Source organism: Etheostoma spectabile, chromosome 4, assembly GCF_008692095.1.
Source record: "Etheostoma spectabile isolate EspeVRDwgs_2016 chromosome 4, UIUC_Espe_1.0, whole genome shotgun sequence".
Taxonomy (NCBI): Eukaryota; Metazoa; Chordata; class Actinopteri; order Perciformes; family Percidae; genus Etheostoma; species Etheostoma spectabile.
This window is the reverse complement of record NC_045736.1, coordinates 25,349,406-25,365,184: the sequence shown is the minus strand read 5'-3', so window position 1 is coordinate 25,365,184 and position 15,779 is coordinate 25,349,406. Positions and strand designations below refer to the sequence as shown.

Sequence of the window (15,779 nt, the reverse complement as noted above, 5' to 3'; positions counted from 1 at the left end):
ACACTGCTGGACAGTGGCAGAAGTGAACTAAATACTTTACTCAAGTACTATTCTTAAGTACAATTTTATACTTGTACTCAAGTTTGTCCATTTTATGCCACATCTTTATCCTACATTTGCAGTTACTTTGAAGACTGAGATTATCAATACAAAACATAAGAATATAATAAATTATGATGTATGATATAAATAAAACTACCCAGAAATTACCTAGTAATTAAAAATTAGCCCCACAATTACCAGCTGCAACATTAGTGGTTCTTACACATTAATGCATCACAACGCACACTCTCACACACACACACACACACACACACACGCACACACACAACCACACAGACAAACACACACACAACACACACACACACACACCTATTTTTCTTGATAAAACGTGAACTAAGTATATACTTCAGAAGTTCAGAATGTGGCAAACTGATAAGTGTGATATGTGTGTATTGTATGTATTGTAGAGTATATATAAATATATACAGTATACCACTAATCAACTGTTATATATATATATATAACAGTTGATTAGTGTGGTTAAAATAATGTATGGAGGCACACCTAACACTAGTTGCTTGCTCTTTCCTTCACATTTCCTTTGTTAATCGTACTTTGTCTCCAACTCTTTTCTTTTATGTAAATCTTGGGTCTTACTAACAAACACTTTAAACTGAATTGTTACAGCATTCAAACCAATTATGTCATTATGGCTTGTTATAATGCGATTACAGAGCTTGATCCCAGTGATTTGTCCCTTTAAGAAGCAGTGAGAGTGAGAGGAGGTGGTGCGGTTTCACACCCCGGAGTGGGAAACATAGGCGGGGCCAGAAACCGCTGACTGACAGCCGCTCAAAGGCTCTCCAACTCCGCGTTGCACGGAGAACCCTTACAAACCAATGAGGTTAGGATTTGACCCGCCCATCAAATCGTAAGAGCCAATCGCGGCGAGCCATGGGAGGACCCTGGGATCGATGTTGTGCATCCAACGTGGGACTACGTCCCGATCACCCAGAAAAAAGGAAAAGTAACGCAAGAAAGGAAAAAACTCATGGTTGTGATACACAGTCGGAAGGAGGGGGGGACATTATTTTACTATTAATTGGATCGTCGAGATTTTGTGACCACAGACTGCACCTGATAAACTGTCGGTTGAGTTCTTCTGGAACGGACTGTGTGTATTTAAAAGTTGGATTTATTCGATTAACGTGAACGTTACAGCGGCGAAGTGCTGCTGTGCTGGTGAGATTGGGACGGTGTGCAGCGCTCGGCTTGAGAGACCAACGCTGGAGTGTCCGGCACTATTGCTGCGGGTCTTAACTTATTTGCTAGTTACGTCTTCAACTGTGTAGTGGACATTTTATTACACCGTCAGAAGTCATCGTGCAACGGTTTGATAAGTTTCAAACATTTTGGCAGCTACTCCGTTGATCAACAGTTAATTTGAAAGCGATCCCAGGCGCACTGTGTCCTTTAACATTATGCGGTTGCATGATTTCAAACATGTCACCAGACATCCTATCGAGAAAGTAGTTGTTTTTGCCCTGTATGAACCCACTAATTCAACTTGAATTTAAGTTCAGAACGACATACAGGTTCGCTGTAACATCCTTTCGCTGGTTTATCTGTGACTCACCTTTGATTTTTAGCCCGCGTCGGACAACAGTGGAGAAAGTTGGACTGGGAACTTGTGTCCTACATGACTGTGACTGGGATGGAAAACGTCTTACTGCAACACAGTTGTTTATGATAGCCTCTGTAGTACAAGAAGACAATTCATGTGCTATAAAAGGCATTCAGTCTCTCCGAAGCTACATTAAAATTCCAGTTTGTGGGCACGAGAGAGATCAGCGGCCGCGCTATTAATACTGGATACAAAATGGCGGCGTCCCCGGGACGTTTTGGATATCTTTCTTGTTGTGTTTTTTATTTGATTTTGTCGGTCGAACTATTTATCAGTTATGGATTGAGTTCAGACATGCCGTGTGCCCAGAACTGTACCTGCAACGGAGATTCAGTGGACTGTAGTAACCTGGAGCTGACAGCTACGCCTCTGGACCTTCCAGTCCGGACTGTTTCCTTGTAAGTAAAGCGCTCAGTTGCCCTAACCTATTTATTGACCAGCCCTTAACGGGCTGACTATGTTTGTTAAGAAAATTGAAGTGCATAATAGCATCGAAAATGGGTGTCAACGGCATAAGTAACTAGCCTTTCGGCAGCGGAACCCTGTTGATACGGGGTTCTCTCAAAGTATCTCGTCTGAGGAGATTTGAGTGTTTATGATTTCAGTTGGATAATTGGCTATCAAGTGCAACAAGGAGAGTGAGGCCAACTCTCATGTTTATTACGTCTCAATAACAGCAACTTTGAGTACGTTTTACAGGTAAAATTGAACTGAAATCAACTTTTCAGTGGGGACACTGGTACCGTATTAAGGTCCCTGCACCCCTTTCTGGAAACTAATGGAACAACAAGCCACCTGCACTGTTTGCTCTGACATCACGTTGTAACGTGATTAGGGTTGTTTATGCAACACATTTAAGTTTTCACATCATCTTTTACAGCAGGTGAAATGGTTTCTTAATCGATTATGACTTTAGGCCAAATACATTGTCTATTTCAACTTATTTGATGACACTTTTTTTTTTAACGTAGACCATCAGGCTTGTATTCTCATACATTTACAGCAATGTTAGTGCTAGTACACATAATGGTGTAAATGTCTTGTGGTCACGGGGTGGGGCAGGTTGAAATGTTGTGGATAATAAAAAATAATGAAGTAGTTGAAGTTGTAATAATAAGTGATAACATAAAGTAATAATTTCAATTACACAGCGCTACCAAGAAGGACGTCTCTCTCCATTTCCGTATTATGTCGTAAAATGATCCTGTTAGTTTGAAAACAATTCTTGATGTGTCAGACTTTAATTGCCCCTTAATCACTTCTTTAATGTGTAGTTACTTTATCTTAAAATTAGATTGATTTACAGACATAATAAAGGCCATCACTCATTGTCTTTTGCACTCAGTACATTTTGATATAATTCGTAGAATCTTATTAGAAGTTACTAGACGTGCAATTTAATGTGTAAAAATGGAGTAGTCACATTTCCAATGTTAGAATGAACAAACGGTCCCCTCAGGGTGAGTAAACAAATAGACCCAAACATATCATGACAAGTAAACCTCTTCTTTATTCAGTCAGATTTATGACAGGTATTACTACATTTCCCATTTCTGTCTAGCCATAGTTCACAAATTAACCTTCTTGTAAATTAAGCTTTGATTCCTCAGGATAAGACTGACATCAGTTAAAATGCTGTGTGCCAGCTCATTTAGGAAATGAGCCCAATGTACTTTTTTCCCACCCCTAGAAAGTAGTGGCGTTTGTGATGCAGTTGTCTTGTAACATTAAATGAGAAAGTCCTCCAATGTCAGGGAAACGTCAGCACTTATCAAGCTGAATGACACAATTTATTTACAGACAACACATGTCTGTCCTCCCAATCAACATTTTGGTTCCCTCAATATATTGTAACCAATGTGAACCCTAAGTAAATCCTTAGTGACCATTGTGCATCATGTTACAAAATCTTCAGCATCTGTTTGTGTGTGTGTGTGTGTTTGTGGGTTGCTGGGAACGTGGAGTTAAAGACCAAAGACTTCTCTGGCTCCCAAGTTCCAATGTTAGGCAGTTTATTTTCCCCTGGGAAGTAAGGAATGCAACTTTTAAAAAGTACTCTAAAAACATGAATAACGGCACTTGTGCCCGGGTAGCCTCCTTGCCCTGAAGCACCACTTAGCCAAGTTCAAGTGCAGACGCTGTTTATCATGCAAGTACGCAGGCACACACTGCTCCTCCTGTCCTCATGGACAAAGGACAACTTCTTTGGGACAATTGTCTCGCCTGAAACAGCTGCTCTAAACTTTTTTGGTCCTGTAAAGATAGGGTCCTGTGTGAGCCCTGTCTCGATCCCAGTCTATTTCTGTTATCTCTGCCAAACCTTATCGGCCAAGATTTAAGGACCCGCTATCTTGTTGTTTTCAAAGGAATTGCTTTATGACTTTATAATCTTTTAAAACACCTAAGTTGCATATTGCCACACTACTTGAGATAGTTGCATGATGTTGGCAGGTAACTCAAAGGGAACCAGCTCTGTTCCTCGGGGTCTGTAAATGAGCCGGATTAGCAGATGATTACTGTAAACCAAAAGAGACAGGTATGGACAATTTCACTTGTGGCCCAGTGTGATCCCATTATAGGGTACCATACGCCAAGTCCTGTCCGCTTGAATGAATGAAATTACTTTTTGTGTTGTGGGTTGAAAGTTATTCTAGTTTCTGAGTGCTTCCTTTGCACAAGAATGTGTGTGCTGCCTGTGGGCGTATGTTATTCTCAGACAAAAGGGAACCTAGTACAAAATGACAAGTTGATGTAGCAAGAGTTATAGTACAGTGCAAGAATCATAGCTTTTTCCTGTCAGTAGAGCAGTTTCAGTTTGCAAAATGCGGTGGACAAATTCTGTTTGTCCGTCTCTACCTTGAGACATCTGAGCCAAGCAAAATCAGTGTGAAATCGACTGTCTGTGTTATGTTTACCCCAGGGAGGGAGCAGCAGCACCAGCAGTGGTGATAGGGAGGACAGTATTGGTGTGTGTCAGTAAGCACAAGTGACCTAGGCCAGCTTTCCTTCTTCTTTCTCTTCTACATAATACCAATGTAAGGCTCAATGGAAAAATCTCAGTAACCTTAAACACCTGTAGGATTTGACTGGTAAACAAGCATCTAAAACACGTGTGACTGCAGTTGTTAATCAACAAGAAACTCCCCAATTAGTTGCATGCTTTGTACAACTACTTACAGGCTTTTAACATGACTATGTTCTGCTTTGCTGTCCAGAGGCAGTTTTTATTATTACGGCAGTTCAAGGGGAAAAAAATAAATCCAGTTAAAAACAAAAAAAAACAAATGGAGATTTCCCACCTTTTTGTGTGGGCAAAGGATTGCAGTGTCATGTATTTACTGCAATTATCTTTAAACAGGCTCTTAAATTGGGGATTACAGTAACAAACACAGTAGTAGTACCTCAGGGCCTGAATTCATACAGCAGAGAAATAGTTCTTAAGGAGAGTCCTCGTATCTCAGCATGTAGGAGCACTGCACAGCATTTAGGACTTTTATGCAGGTGGAAAATGATTTTGCTCACATATTCTGTGGACAGGGAACTACCAGAACAGAAAAGTACTTGGTACATCTATTACGTGAGACAGGTGTGCATGAGAGGGACGAGTAGGTCAAAAGTTGCAAAGTTACGCCCGCCCACTGTCCAACTTGCAAAGATACGTTGAATGTCCTATCTTTGCAAGTAGACAGTGTGCAGTAGTTCACAGACATGGAAATATAAAATGCTGAATGTTTTATTTAGAATAACCACAAGCTTTCTTCTTTAAACGCTTTTGTAAAGGATGAATTTCTATGACAGAGTGCCTTCTTCACCTTTTTATACGCGCATTTACCAAAAAAACAAACAAACATATTTCTAGTTTTAGCTTTGCAGCATTAGCGTCCGATGCTCCCACAAGTGAAACTTCCCCCTCTTTTTTATTTTCACTTGGACCCACATTTACATCTTGCTCTGAGGTAGCTCTGTTTAGTCACTTTCAGAGCGCTCTGAGGAGTAATTCTGGGAACCCTGTGGAATATGTGTCCAGGGGAGGTACAGTAGGTGGCTAGAGAGGGCTAGCAGTTTATCCATCAGTAGCATTTTGAGAAGTGGCTATAGGTGAAGTAGAAAGCCCAAATAAAGTCTCCCTTCAGAACCCATTCATTTTAATAGTCTCCTGTGAGAACGTGGCCTTGATGAGGAAACAAGGAAACCAACATGTTGGCAGCAGACTGAGCTAACAAGGAGAGATGGTTTGTCTGGAAGATGCGTAGTTGGCTAGGTGTGGAACACACAGACAGTAGTTTACTACAGTGTAGGCCTGCACGATTAATCTAATGAAATCTCGATTCACCCTGTTCACGATTTAATTTTTAAATAACTTTTTTTTTTCAATGACAATTCTCATTTAATGTTACAAGACAACTGCATCACAAACGCCACTACTTTCTAGGGGTGGAGAAAAAAGTCAATACAGCATAGTATCTCTATAATTTCCGTGGCAATACTGTATCGATACACAGACGCCAAGTATCAATCTATTATTATACATGCGTTGGTCAAAATTTGTTGGAAAACTTGGAAAGTTGGAAAAAAGGTAATAAATTGCAATATATCACAGAATATTGCAATATGTTTAAAATCACAATGATATCGTATCCTGGCATGAGTATCGTGATGCTACTGTATCGTGAGGCCTCTGGTGATCCCCCCCCCACTTCTTTCTTCTGTGAGTTTTAAACGTAGACTGTATAGAATAGGTTTTAAAGCGCTCCCATGAGCTGCAATGCTCTCCCTTCTCTTCACTGAAGCCTCTATGTTTACAGGCGTGTGGTGATGCTCAATGTGCTATAGGTGCCCAAAAAACAATGTTTGGTACTGGCAATTTGTTTTGTTTTGTCATGGTTCATGTGTGCAATAAACATCACACTTTGTGAGAAAAACAATCGTGGCAGAGAATCGGGATGTCAATTTTAAGCTAAAGAATTAGTGATTCATATTTTTCCCCAAATCGTGCAGGCCTTCTACAGTCTAGTAAGACCTTATTGCACTAAGAATGAATCAACAATGCATTGCAAAAAAATGTATCATAGTATCAATTATTTCTTATTATGTCCCATTCATGTATGGACATGGATCAATGTACCACCCATGTGATTGACCACAGAGGTTTCTAGGTTCTAGGGGTTAAACGGGTGATATAGCTGCTTTAAGCCTCTGCAGTCATTAATTTGATTGTCAAACATATCCTTTGCTGTTTTACATCAGTGCTTCTAACATTTAACCAACTGACCACCAGTCTCAGATGTCTGTCCATTGTTTGTGATTGATCAATCGCCTAATAACATTCAAAGCAAGTTTGCTCTCACACAGTCACATAGTCCCTCTTAGGAGTGGCGCCTTATCTTATTTGCAGGAAGGGTAATGTGTATAAAAAGCATTTTCCCCACAGTGCCACTGGCATAATGGGATTTTACAAGTAAATAAAAGCATGAACATTACTAATTTTGCTGGCGGAGATTACTTTGGTTGGATAGAGAAAGCAGATACACGGTGTCTGTTTGCCAGTGTCTTTCCATTTTCTCTCCTGCGAGATTGTCCAATCTTTTTTGTTTTTTATTGTTACGCAAAGCTGCAGTTTTTTGCTATGGGGGTTTTCTTTATTTTCATTGATTAAAGTAGAGTCCTTGCATCACCAGCTTGCACCCACTATAGTTGAAAAGCAAGAAGAAGGCTGATCTTGAATGGTCCACTTTGTAAACCAGCATTTCACAAGTGGTTTCCCAAGTTTCCCAATGTGCTGGCCATAATGCATGGTGTACACCAAGCGTTCTTCCGCAACTCAACCCCGATCTGTAGCCTTAAACCTCACAGTACAGCCTTATTGGTAAACACAATCCCAAACACAAAATGAGTTTGTGTTGGTGGTTTCATGACAGGGGCTGGGAGCTCAGCTGGCTGCTTGTGGACGGGTCGGCAGAGGGGGGTGCTACAGATCACCTGGCCTGGGGAAATATGAGGGGAGGGGGGTGGACATTTTCCACCCACTGCATGGAACTGTTTTGTCAATGTCACGGTCTGCGGCTGCTGCCTTCGAGCTGGTTCCACTAGCTGGTGAAAGTCCTGTCAGTGGTCAAAAAACCCCAACCACTGTCACACATGTTGCAACACACTGAGAAAACCCAAAGGAAATGAAATATTACAGGACGGTCTGCTTGAATGTCACATATTATCAGACACAACTCCTTTATTTTTTTACACACTGTTTTACTTGCTCCAACCTATTAATAATTTGCCACAGTAGGACTAGAAGGATGTACGAACGCTAAACTGAGTGCAGAAATACTTCTTCTGTTGCAAAACAGGTGAACATTTCAGCAGCTGGGGCAGTGATGCCCTAGAAACCCCTCGCGGTTTCTACGGCATTTCTTGCTACACAGCCTTGTAATCTTGTGGTATTGGGAGGGATTATACCAAGTTTGTTTATTGTCACGGTTTTCCTAGCTTCGTGACTCGCATGTCCTCTTGTGCAGATTTTAAAGTCAAACTCGAGTGCTTAGAAGGGTTTAGGATGGTATTATCATTGGCACAGATTTTTATCAACTGCTCTTCACTTTTTCCTCCATTTGTCAGTGTGTTTGTTGTTAAACTGGAGAGTAGGGGTGGGAATCACCAGACGCCTCCCGATAAGATATCATCAGGATACTTATGCCACGATACGATATTATTACGATTTTAAACATATTGCAATATTCTGCGCTATATTGCAATTTATAACCTTTTTTTCCAACTTCAAATTTTTCCCAATTTTAAATGATGTCGCCAAAAGGAAATCTTCAATGTTTTTGCTGCAAAATGGGATTGTCAAGCAGACAAACTGACCAACACATATTTAATAAGAGATCAATACTTGGCGCCTGTGTATCGATACAGTATTACCACTGAAAATATTGCGATTCTGTGCTGTATCGGGTTTTTTTTTCCCCCACCCCTACTGGATAGTAAAAGTACAGGGAGTTCTTATTTGGCAGTTTAAAGCTAGCGGTCAATCTAATCTTTATTGAGAGGATTCATGCAAAACATTAGCTGTGAACAAATTAGGAAGGAACAGCTAAGGTTGAGCCCCTACTCGAGTAACAACTGATAAATTCTGACATTAACATGAAGATATGGAGTGAGCTCATGGCCTCGCACTGGCTTTAATGACAATCAAACAGCTGCTGCCTCAAGTCATTCTACAGGAATCCAGTCAGCAGAATAGATGGCCCTTTTGTGAAGACACTTTAGGGCGCCAAGTTTTTTTTTCCACCTTTCCCTCTCCCCCGAAGTCGGTGTCTACAAAGTGGGCTTGATCGATGAATCATCTGTGGATTCTCTACATCTGGTAAGCGTTTGGAAATCTGGAGAACTTGTTAGAAAAAAAAAAAGCGTGACTTGGACAGAGAGGGAGAGGTACTGTGTGCAAGCTTCTCCCCAGAAAACAGGCAGCCCTTCGAAAAAAGAGTGGAGCTTGGAGTGCTAAGTTGGGCCAAACATTTTTTAATCTCTGTACTTTCTGATACTGTAGAAAGGAAAAGAGCATCAGAGCTCCACTGCCCCACCCACATATTCACTTGTAGCCTACTTAGAGTCCACTATTAGACACGAATTTCACCACTGGCTGGAGTATAATTATTGCTGAAGTTTGCTCTGCTAGTATAATAAACAATAAGAAGGGAACAAATTGACTAATGATCCTGTATTTTTCTTTGCTTTGAAGTTGAGAACATAAGGTCAGCTGCCTGCACAGTACTGAAACAATAGCCCCACTAAAGAGACGTAAAGTATTCATGTTATCCTTTTAGATTAATTAGGGACAATCATTTCCTTTTACTCATAATCAAGTAGTCTGGTGCCATTTGTAAAAAATTACATTGTTCCCGCCAGAATTGTGTGTGTGTGTGCGCGTGTGCAGACAATGAGTGCATATTTGCAGTGTGGACAACATAAGTGTTGCTGTGCTTCTCATCTGGAGTGTCCAGGTTGGCGGCGTTGGGCCCGGCCGTGGGGTCATGCAGTGCCTTGGGCTCGAGCAGACCCTTTTCCCAAACCTTCTCCCTGTTTGTGTTGAGTGCCTCACTCCTTCCACTGCATTAGCCCCAAACCAGCAGCGTGAAGACTGGCGGTGCACATGGCCCCAAGATGTGGCCTGCCTTCCTGCCTCCGAAAACTTCAGAAACTGAGTCACACTCCTAGCCTCACTGATTTCAAAGGCTAGGGCAACTCCTTTGTTGAATTTTGTGTGTGTGTGTGTGTGTGTGTGTGTGTGTGTGTGTGTGTGTGTGTGTTGCGATGCATTAATGTGTAAGATCTAAGTTCTCTTCACCCTCCCCACATCTTGCACTTTCTGGTGTTTTACTGAGATTTCAGCTCACGTTTATCATTTTTTTTATTATTGCAAATCTTGTTCGTCAGCTTATGCTTTTAACCTTGTCAAAGATGATAAGATATTGTTCTGCCGGTTTCCTTCCTTTGTTTGAATGGTGTGTGAAATGCTGGCCTGGAGTTGGTGTTGGCTTTGTGTACACTCTCACTGCAGTTGCCTGGCTATAAACTGGCCCTTAATGACAGGAAGAGTGCTGTGTGTGTGTGTGTGTGTGTGTGTATGTGTGTGTGTCTGGCCCTCTGACACTCAGGTTATTATTTGACTAGTTTTATGATGCTCTGAAATCGACCACATTAAAGGGCCTTTGTCTCCCAGCTAGTCTACAGAAGGCTCATCACTGACATCACTTCACACTTTCAGGGAGCAAAGTTCACACCGTTTTATCTATGGTTGAAATGGTAAAGATAATGATGATGTATCTGTGTATGTGCAAATCCCTGCACCCTCACCATATCTCCTCTCTCCCACACTCAGACTGTGTGCTGACTTACAAGCATGGTGTCATATGCTATGACATCACTCCTGTACTCCCAGCTTTCCTTTACTCCCACAGCACCCATAACAGCTATTTTTTAAAGCTTTTTAATGAGTTTTATATGTCAGATCAGCTACATGGTCCAGCAATGACGGTCTGCTGCAAGCACTGTGCCCCATTTTTCTTCCTCAGATAGTTTGCTGAGTCAGGGGGGCCTTGTCTTTTGATTCTTTTTTTTCTTCAGGCAGGCTTAGATTAGATCTAATTATTCAGACTGTTTATGTATCCTTCCAGTAGTTGTAGTAGGTGGGAGTGTATATGCAGCTATTTATTTCAAACCAGCCCTTTTTCCAGCAGCCTTCTTGTTTCCTGTCACTCCACTTCTTCTGACACAAAAGAGGTTATGGTGACCGTTGGGCTCAGTGATGGCCAGCACTTTGCTGGAACACAGTTGAAGTGTTGGCTAGTGCGGTTTAGAACAGACAGAAGGCTAAATGTTATTTTAGTGAGGCCTGTTTTTTATATTTGTGAATATTTGTAATATAAGCTGTTTTTACGTGAATATGATGACTTCTGAAGAACTTATTCAGGAGTGTGCCGCCAGAGTAGTCATAGAAAGTTTCTGTGGTGAGGAATGATTTTTTTTTAAATGATTAATGACTTGATAAATGACTTGTAAAACAACTGTTAGTGCAAGAGTAATACCATGATTGTTCATTTTTTATTATTCTGTTTAACTGTCTTTTTAGACGGTGAATAATCTAACCTAAGATTTTAAAATGAATGTACAAAATTCTCACATGGCTGCAGTGCACCAGTCAGAACGGCTCGTATTCAGTGAGAAAGTAAGTATTTGGCTCAACGCGCAACTCTGAATTATCACACACTTTCTTTGGTTAAGTACCTGGAAAAGAGATCTTTTGATTTTGATCCTGCTGACTAATGTCAAACAGTCCTGCCCCTTTGTATAAACTAGTTGTACCATACAATGGAATGCTGTGTTTGAAGCATTTAGCTAAACTGCTTTGTTGGTGTTTGCAATGGCTAATCACAGTGACTGTTCCCATCTTAACTATATCCTTTTCCGGCTGGTTGGATCATAAAGGTTGTTGTGCCATTGCTGGTTTGTTCTCTACACCTACTGTAGTGCTTGACAAGTTGTTTGGAAGATTCTCATTCTTCTCAGTATGTGTGTTTCTGCTAATGTTGGTCTCAACATTTATCAAAGTCAAAAACTCTAATGACTTCAAGGCTTCTTCCAGAAACCGCATGATTGTAAGGTTACTTTCTGGAAAGCATTAACCACGCATAGCACTGGAGTGCCTCCCCCAAACCCTCCTCCCACAAGGGGGTGGGGGGTGTAGGAAGGGAAACCGGCGTTATCACCAGCTTCATACAGTAGGTGTGAAATGCTGTGATACTTATCTTATCTGATAGGCAAGAAAACATATCTGGCTGAGAATGAGAGGGAGAGAAAAAGGCTCAGTTGCGTAAACACCAGCGATGACTGAGAAAGAGGCACATGCTTGCATGCTCACACAAAGGACCAGTTTTGTTTGTTACTGTGGCCTTTAGCACCAGTACGGCAGGTCTGGCTCTCAGACGTGACTTGCTTTTTTCACTTAGTCATCCATTTGTTCTGTTTTGGCTATTTCCTCCACCTTGAAATACTAAAAAAGAAAGAAGCTATTTGAAGGTGGTGTCCTGGATAAATCTTTATTTGCCCATAACGCAAGGTTCACTAGTAAAATCTCTTGACGGGTTTTGTGCCAGAAGCAGTTTGAGAAAAACTACTGATTGTTCTTCCAGATGACAGCGTTCTCCCAAGTTAATGTTGTCTGAGTGTGTGTGTGTGTGTGTGTGTGTGTGTGTGTGTGTGTGTGTGTGTGTGTGTGTGTGTGTGTGTGTGTGTGTGTGTAAATATACGTGTCTCCAGGCAGAGACGGTCCATAGGAAAGCTGTGATTTTTCACTTACAAGGTAATTGCCTCCTGTTGCAGGGGACGACAATTTTGTGATCTGGGCCGTGTTGGGAGGTGTGCCAGTAAATGATCATAACATAGATGCACATGCACACCTCCCTGTCAGGCCTCTGTCTGGAGGGCAGACACATGCTCTGCTATTATCTCGTCACACACACACACACACACACACACACACACACACACACACACACACACACTCTCACACACACACACACAGGCCAGGAGAAAGATTTGGGGAGGGAGACTGTCATTATCTGCAATCAAGCACAAAAGACAAGAAAGGGAAATCTGTTAAGTGAGACTGAGATTGAGATTGATAGCCATAAATAGTATTAAAAAGTGGAGGGTGAATGATGTTAGAGAATGAGTCTTTGCTGTGGTGTCGACCCAGGATCCTCCCATTTGGTTTCCTAATATCCCTTCCTACTTTCTCTAAAATAAACAGCGTCTACCACAGAGTTCAGCCCCTAAACCCCCTACAGCGGTCTTTTAAGGCCAATGGTGGGACAAGAGGGTGAGGAATGCGTTGCATCAGGTGAAAGTGTCCCCAGTGTCTGGGAACAAGCAGCCATCTCTCGGCAGGCTTGTGAAACATTCCTGTGCTGTCTCTCACGTCTGGATGGAGGGATGGAGGGGCGGGAGGCAAGCGGCATGGAGCTGTGGGCTCTCTTTGTCTGGTCTGGCCTAACCCCACCACAAAAACACAAACGGCACTCTCACTGCAGCCTCCTCTCTGCCAACAGGCAGGCTGTATGCCAGCCAGGCAGTAGGTGTGTGTGACAGCAATAGCACTACTTTATGCAAGAAATAAAGTTCATATGGCGTTGAAATCTCGACCCAAAATGCAGATTTGTGTTAGTTGCACACACATAACCCCTCCTTCTCACTTACTCTCTGTCAGTGGTAACTCTATATCACTGGACAAATCACTCTGTAATAAGCCTCTGTAAAAGTCAAGTGCCTGCCAGCTATTAAATACACTGTTAGCCCAAAGTGCAAATTGACTGTTGCAGATGAATGGCCTGTGGGTTGTGTTTGGAAAGTGAGCCAGGAGAGTAAGACACACTCTGTATCGATAGTATTGATCTGGCCCTCCTTGAAGGCCAGCTGAATAGATGTACTGCAATGTTTTCAGGCATACTTAATATGGACGGATGAGGCTATTGAGAGAAATAATTGTTGTGATTGATCAAGATCGTTATTTGAACTACTGGAAAATGCCTTTGACAAAGAAAGCTATGAAAAATATTGTTGCACTGCTGATATTTAGATTTTTGAATTTTTCTCCTGATTCAAACTACTTTTTCTAAATGTACATCTTCTTGTCTTTTTCCAGGAATCTTGGCCACAACAAGTTGACTGACATCAATGTTGAAGCTTTTGACAACCTTCCCAACTTGAAAGAGCTGTAAGTAATCACTGACAGAGTTGGGTTTATTTTTGATTTTACCGGTGCAGGAGCTTAAACAAGTGTGATTTATGGCAAATTAAAAAGTAGACTATGTCTGAATAGTATTGTTACCTTCAGTGTAATGAACTTAATCTAACTGGAAGCTTAGCTAACTAACATTTTTAAGAAGCTTGTTGAAAATGTTTCCAGTGGCCCAACTCTACTTTCACACTATCCTCACACATACACTTGATTTATATTGAGGCAATAGACTGGGACTACTTGAACACTTTCTTCCCTAGGTGTGTGTATGGCCCTGTTAAGAGTCTATTATTTCTTTGTTGTGCGTGTTTAAAATGTTAATCTCTAGCTCAATTTTTTTTAAATGTTATTTCATGAGTGTCAGTTGCGTTACATTTGTATTAATGACTAAATTCTGACTAACGTCCATGGTTGCCACTCTACTTCCTAGTAGCATCATCGTATGCGTTTCCTCGAACTAAGTCCAATTGAGAATAAAGTGGTGGTTTTCTATATTAAGCCTCCCCTCCACCACCCGATACTGTGGCCAACGCTGGCCTTGTAAATATTTTATATGGTGAGGAGAGGGCTTGGCTTTGTGTCACTCAGCACCAGTACACAAGACACATACACACACATACACAAGCTAACTGTTGATACACACACTGGTGACATCTTTGGCAGGCTGGCTGGCCAGTCATACGCTCCTCGACATCTGTTTTACTCCCATGTTATTTTTGGTTTTTAAAGGATGACTTGCTGCCTGCTCTGCGGCAGACGTGACAAGTCGTGTTTGAAATCTTTTGATTTATATTAAGTTTGATTGACTTTAGCCTCATGTGATGGAGCATGTGAAATAGCTGAGACGACACTGTGACATCTCAGCTAGCATGTACATTTTGTATAGAAATGACAGGTTCACTTTACACTTTACAAATATTTGATGTAGATTAAGGTTGGTGTAGCCATTTTTTAAACTTACATTGAAGTTTTAAAATAAGAATTTATGTTTTTGGTTACTTTTACCAGTAAGACTACTTAATGTTTTTCCTATGCTCCTAATTCTTTCAAGTGTCTACTACTTGGTTAAATGCCTTTGTTAAGTCCTCTAATCTCATAATAACATATTCTTGTGCATGTCTTTATTCAGGCCACAATTTTGTTCTCTAACCAGCTACTATGTGTGTGTTTGTCACTTTCAGGCGGCTGGACCACAATGAGCTGATGTCCATACCAGATTTAGGACAGGCTGCTTCCAAGATTGTATCTCTCTACCTGTGAGTACTGCCCCATTCAATGCTTAACACAGTGCCAGAATTATCTGGCTCTCCATTAACTGTAATCTGAGGTCATTGGCCTCTTTGAAATACTCCTGAAATAGTATCCTGACATCTGTGGAGGATGCAAATGCCTTTGCATCTCAGAAGTAATACTGCATTTATGTGACTCTATTGCATTAAACTATATCAAAAGATCTCCACTTGAGCTCCTTTGGTGTAAATATGGAGCTCTGTCTGGAGCGATTAGTATGTGGTCAAGTAACTGACTAGTCTTGTTGGCTGGCCATGTGGTCCTGTCTACAGTGAGTCGTGCTGGCTGCTTGGGAGTGTCAGCTCGTATATAGTTCCAACTTGGTTGCTCCCAGTTGTGAAACTGTGCCTGTAGGGACTGCCTGCACAGGCATCCAACTAGAGATTTACTGCCCTATTTGGGAAGGGCGCGTGTGCGCTTGTGTATATCTCAGTAGTCCATCAACAGTTTCATGTATTCACTGTTAATGGAAACTCATGGCAAGAAGTTGTCAGAAAATACAACCTC

At 41.4% G+C, this 15,779-nt stretch overlaps 1 protein-coding gene across 1 annotated transcript in view; it reads left to right on the top strand.

The window, feature by feature from the left end:
- Positions 1 to 990: 990 nt before the first annotated feature.
- lrig1 (leucine-rich repeats and immunoglobulin-like domains 1) overlaps positions 991 to 15,779 on the top strand; it is a 40,339-nt gene continuing 25,550 nt past the window's right edge. The window contains exons 1-3 of the mRNA XM_032513020.1: positions 991 to 2,085; positions 13,887 to 13,958; positions 15,164 to 15,238. Of these exons, the coding sequence (XP_032368911.1) occupies positions 1,883 to 2,085; positions 13,887 to 13,958; positions 15,164 to 15,238 (350 nt within the window). The 5' untranslated portion in view covers positions 991 to 1,882. The remainder of the gene's footprint in view (positions 2,086 to 13,886; positions 13,959 to 15,163; positions 15,239 to 15,779) is intronic.